This window comes from Charadrius vociferus, unplaced genomic scaffold (genome assembly GCF_000708025.1).
Source record: "Charadrius vociferus isolate BGI_N301 unplaced genomic scaffold, ASM70802v2 scaffold562, whole genome shotgun sequence".
NCBI classification, from domain to species: Eukaryota; Metazoa; Chordata; class Aves; order Charadriiformes; family Charadriidae; genus Charadrius; species Charadrius vociferus.
The window spans coordinates 816186-821644 of record NW_009647234.1 but is presented as its reverse complement, the minus strand read 5'-3'; the positions used below and the strand labels follow the sequence as shown (position 1 = coordinate 821644).

General features: G+C 58.1%; 1 protein-coding gene across 1 annotated transcript; it reads left to right on the top strand.

Moving 5' to 3' along the window:
* Window positions 1-1475: 1475 nt before the first annotated feature.
* On the top strand, window positions 1476-4896 carry FHL3 (four and a half LIM domains 3). Its single transcript, XM_009879865.1, has 5 exons — window positions 1476-1654; window positions 1735-1909; window positions 2529-2698; window positions 2870-3056; window positions 4302-4896. The coding sequence occupies exons 1-5, from the start codon at window positions 1499-1501 to the stop codon at window positions 4451-4453; spliced, it is 840 nt and encodes a 279-aa protein (XP_009878167.1). The 5' UTR covers window positions 1476-1498; the 3' UTR covers window positions 4454-4896.
* The last annotated feature ends 563 nt before the right edge of the window (window positions 4897-5459 follow it).

Genomic DNA, 5459 nt, shown 5'->3' with positions numbered 1-5459 from the left:
TCCCACCGCCGCAGCCACTCGCAGCAGCCTGCCGCGCTGCAGGGCACCAAGCGGTCAGCGGAGCAGGAGACGGCCAGGGCAGCAGCTGGGGAACGAGAGTGTCTGAAAAGGGACTTTGTTCCCCCTCTGTTGGTCACGTAGCCATGTGGGAACACTAGATTTATTCACCGGCAGCCCTATCGGCACATACCAGGCTTGACAACAGCTGGGAGCTGTGTGGCTTGACCAAGAATAGCCCTGGGGAGCTCGCTGCCGTGAGTCAGAGCTGTCTGGATCGGCTCCCGCCCTGGAGGGAGACGGCCACCGTGGCCGGGCAGCCCGCGAGCGGGGAGGCGCAGAGACTCGCGGTGAGCTCCCGGCCCCATTAAATGGTAAACTGTAGATTGAGCCATAATAGCTCTTTCTGAAGTGGGTGGGTTCGTGAAGAAAACTGCAGCGTGCGGCGCTCTGCAGCTGACTGCTCAGATGTAATTCTGTGGGCTTGTCTACACTTGATAGCAACCTGTATTAAAGAAGGGTGTGATTTTGCAAGTGGAAAACTCCATATTTAGGAATAACCAGGTTAAACCAAACAGAAGGAAGATGCCCTTTTTCTGGAGTTAGTGCTCCAAGGAAAGTAAAATAGCTCCACAAGCCTCTTGTCTGAGAGGGAGACAAGGGGCAAGGAGAGATGTCCTGCGTGCAAAACCCCAACACCTGTACTTCTTGTAAAACACTCGCCTCCCCAAAACTTTGTCCCTGAAAGATGTTTGTGGTTGGAGCAACATGTGCAAAATGGTTTGCTGGGATGTGGCTCCGTAGCCGGGCACAGCGTGGAGTACCTGGTTCCTGCTGCCCTGTGGAGAAGCTGCTTTAAAGTTCTGGAGAAGTTCCAGAATTTGGAACGCTGACAGCCCCTTCAGGCAGAGCATCAGCTCACGGCTGTCAGGAGGAATCTCGCCGTTGGTGCAGGGCCGTGCTGGTGGCTGAGCACGGGTCTCTGAAGGGCTGCTTGGTAGACAGATCTCCCTCAAGGTGGCTGACTCTCTGATGTGACAAGGGATGTGTACCCAGCGTGTGCATGCTTCTGTTTTCGGTGCCAAAGCAAAACTTTGCATGCAAAATTTCTCTCTTTTGGTCATCACTTACACTTTGCTTCCCAGCAAGGAGGCAGACTGTGAGAAGCTCAACTGCATGCTTACATGTCTACGTTTCTCCGAGTGGTGCCCAAGGGCTCCAACTGTTGAACTTGAGTATAAACGCGAAGCGAGATTCGTGCCAGGCCCTGAATATGTGCAGGCTTTTTTGGAAGTGTGTACAGGCGCAGAGCAGGTGCAGCCGCTCAGGTCTGTGTCCTCTCCTGATAGCGGCTGTTCGTTGGCTCGGGGCAGGGGTTGGTGGTGCTTGTCCTCTGGAGATGGCAGGGCTGTGCAGGGACATCTCGGGCAGTGTAAGCTGATACTGAGGCAGCATCTCTGCTGATCTCTTAGCAGGTGAAGGAGGCCCTCAGACTGGCACCATGACAGAGTGCTTTGACTGCGACAACTGCAAGGAGTCCTTGTATGGGCGCAAGTACATCCAGATGGACAATGGCCCGTACTGCATCCCCTGCTACGATGCCCACTTTGCCAACACCTGTGATGAGTGCAAAGAGCTGATCGGCCACGACTGCAGAGTGAGTATGGGACCCCGCGGCCGGGCAGGGCGGTCCCCTGGGGCGATGGGTCCCCTCCTCATCTCTGCTCTCCTCCCCAGGAGCTGTACTACGAGGATCGCCATTATCACGAGCACTGCTTTCGTTGCTTCCGCTGTGACCGTTCTCTGGCCGACGAGCCCTTCACCTGCCAAGGCGAGGAGCTGCTGTGCAACGACTGCTACTGCAGCGAGTTTTCCTCCAAATGCATTGCCTGCGAGAAGACGGTCATGCCAGGTAGGAGCAGGCAGACTCGAGCACTGTGGTTTGTTGCTGGTCCCAGCGGTGTCGGCCAGGGCTGCAGGGTCCAACACTAGGGCAGCAAGGGAGAGCGCTGAATTTCTGCTCTCCTGCCCCGCTGTCGCTGCACAGAGTGGGCCGGGCACTTTGCTTGTCTGGCAAGACAGTAGGATCCCGTGCTGCGGTCACCACAGCAGCCCTGTCTGTCTGTTCCCCTTTTTCATGGGGAAGTGAGCTGGGGAGGAGATAACAATGGGTTTCCTGGGCATTTTCTGGTGTGTGCTGACAAGAAGAATGACTAAAGGCGTGTGATCGGCTCTGGAGATGGCCTGAGGCAAAGGAGTGCCTTTGCCTGGCCATTCCGGCACCATCTTCAGATGTAGGTTACAACAGGCGTCTCTGCCACAGCCTGCGTGCGGTGCTGGGGACATGTTCCCGCAGCCTCCCCGTGCGGCCGTGGGGTGGGCCCGGGGCTCCCCTTCTCCAGCTGCCCGCGGTCCTGCGCTGCCGTGGGGAGGGCAGGCACAGAGCCAGGCGTGCAGGGCTGCAGTTCATCCTGACCCCTGTGCGTGCGTGTGCTGCGCCCTCCTGCCACTGTGAACGGCTCTCTCTGCAGGATCCCGTAAGCTGGAGTACAACGGACAAACCTGGCACGAGCATTGCTTCATATGCAGCAGCTGCCAGCAGCCCATCGGGTCACGATCCTTCATCCCAGACAAGAAGGATTATTACTGTGTCCCCTGTTATGAGAGCAAGTTCGCTCCTCGCTGCACTCGTTGCAAAAAGGTACGTCTGGCTGGACAGCCTAAAGCCCCCATGTTCTCTGATCCAGGGACATGTTCCCCGCTCCTGTCTGAGCCCCACCAGAGAATGGTTCACCCCGGCTAGCTGCTGGTCATGTGCTGCAGCCCGTTTCCCCGTGCCCATGTGTCACCAGTGTGCGCTCTCTTCCCTCAGACCCTCACCAAGGGAGGAGTGACTTACCGGGATGAGCCGTGGCACAAGGAGTGCTTCGTCTGCACAGGCTGCAAGACCCCCCTGGCTGGCCAGCAGTTCACCTCCCAGGACGACAACCCCTACTGCATCAAGTGCTTTGGGAACCTCTATGCCAAGAAGTGCAGCGCCTGCACAAAGCCCATCACAGGTGAGCACAACGGCCCTGGTTACGGGGCGCTTCCGCAGCGCAGGGCATGACCTCTCTGCCCCGTTTCCAGACATGCAGTGACTTCTCTGGGTGAAGCTGCACCTTCAGTTGCACGAGTGGCCCAGGCCCATACGATGCTCATACGCATCTCCACCATGTGGGCTTGCGCAAGTGTCTCCAGGCACTTCAGGCCTCCTGGGGACAAATGCTGGGGAGTGCAAGCTGCCTTCAGGCATGTCCTCCCCAGAAACAACTGCAGTGAGAGAGGACCTCTTTGTTGCAGTGGTCCTGGGGCCGCTTGTATCCCTTCATCTGCATCTTTCAAAGCAGTGAACTGTGCCCCTTGGGAGGAATTCCCTCTGCTCAGGGGTAAAGGCTCCCAAAATGACCCCTCACAGCGTGATCTCATGTCTCGAGCTTGCTGTGTTTGAGGCTGGTTGCCATGCCCTGTGGAAGGGAACGCTCACAGACAGGGAAAGCCAGAGACTTCCAGCCATAGTTGGAGCAGGAACTGCTGCAGGGAGTCTGTACCTGCCTGAAGCAGGGGGTCCTTTTCTGCCCAAACCCCTGAGAGGGTCTGGCCGCCTTCCCATCCTCCCCTGGTCAACCTTTCCCTTTGCAGCTCTTGTCTCTGGCTGCGCGGAAGGCAGGCAAAGCCGTGAATCAGCGCGTGACTCAGAGGATGACTCTGGCTGAGGACAGGGCAGCTCCCGGGCACCCCGCTTCCCGTCTGGTCCACGTCAGTCTGTCGCAGTGCTGGGGAGAAGGGGGTCACAGCCCACAAGTCCAACCACTGCGGGCAGAGGAAGGAATCTGCCTGCAGAGCCTCTGCAGGAGCAGTGGCCTGGGCTGGTGGCAGGAGGGCTCTTCCCAGGATTTCACTAGCACTGTTTGTCCCTGGAAGGAGCGGCTCCAGGCAGTGCTGCCGGGAGCTCCCGACAGCCCGTCGGTCACTGCGACGGTGCAGCTCCTCTCCCTGCTCCTCTCTGGGGAGAAAATGGAGATTCTGGTCTGAGGATCTCAACCCTGCAAAATCTGGTGTGAAATCATTCTGGTCCTCTTCCCTCCCAAGAGTGGAGATTCGTATTTCAGTTGTATTCAATACAGGGGGGTGTTTGGGTGCCACAGTGCAGCACTGCGTGTGAAGACCTGACTCGGAGATGAACAGCCCAAGACTGGGTCTGTGTGGGAAGCTCGTCCCAGTTTCTCCAGGGGTTCTAACGCTGTGCTCTGTCCCTCCCGTAGGCTTTGGCGGTGGTAAATATGTCTCCTTTGAGGACCGTCACTGGCACCATAATTGCTTTAACTGCGCCCGCTGCAATACCTCGCTGGTCGGGAAAGGCTTCATCCCTGACAACGATGAGATCCTGTGCCGCGACTGCAGCAGCGACCTATGAGCCTCCGAGGACACCATGGGGCAGGGGCTTTCTCTATTCTTCAGGGCCTTTGTGCCAGAAACCCCAACAACATTTCAGGGGCAGGGCACAAGGCACAGGAGATGGGGGCTGACCCCGAACCACGGTGTGTTCAGGGGGTTCCTCTGCCCCTTTCTGAAGGCTAGAGTATGCTACGCTATGGCTCTGTGCAGAGTCAAAGCTAAATAAAGTTGAAAAAGGAGCTTCAAGACCCCCCATTATTTACTCTTTCCTTTTGCTTCCTGTCTGACCAGGCATGAGCTGAGCCCAGGGCCCCCGGCTGAGCAAAGGGCAGCACCAGCTTCAGCGCTGGGCTGCGGGATCTGCACGCTGGCAGCAGGTATTTGCTCCCCCTGGCACAGCGCTGACTCTTCTCTTTTCCCCATGTGCTTCCCTTGTTCTGTGTGACATAAGGCAGCATCTCCCGGTCCACGCGGCTTGGCCACGCTCGCCTGCGAAGGGAATAGCTTTGCAGCGCAGCCCTTCCGTGCGTGTGGCTGGTCTCTGGCGACCCGGGCATGAAGGGTGCTCTCTGCCCCGTTGGAGAGGACTGGGGACACCAGGCTGGAGCGTGGCCAGGAGAAGACTGTGTCTCCTGCCAGATGGGATCAACCTCTGGATTTCTGTAGCCATCTCACTGCTTGTGGGCCAGACCCTTTGCTCTGCATATCTCCATGGAGGTGCTCTCACTCAGATGTAGATGCAGAGCTCAAATCACTCGCAGGTATGGGACTTTCTGCCCCCACCACCTTCCTGCCCTGTTCCCGTCCATCTGTGCCCTGATCTCCCATGGCTGCCTCTGCGGTGTGTGAGCTGGAGCTGGTGGGTATTGACCCGCTGGTGGTCCCCCCTGAGATGCGCCTGGCTGAGCCCTGGAGAAGGGCGTGCTGAAGGCTGAGAGCACCCAGGGCTTTATTCCTGCTCCGTCCCTCTCATGGGGATCCCTGGGATGGGGACTGCCTCGCTGAGCCCAGCCGCCAATGGCACC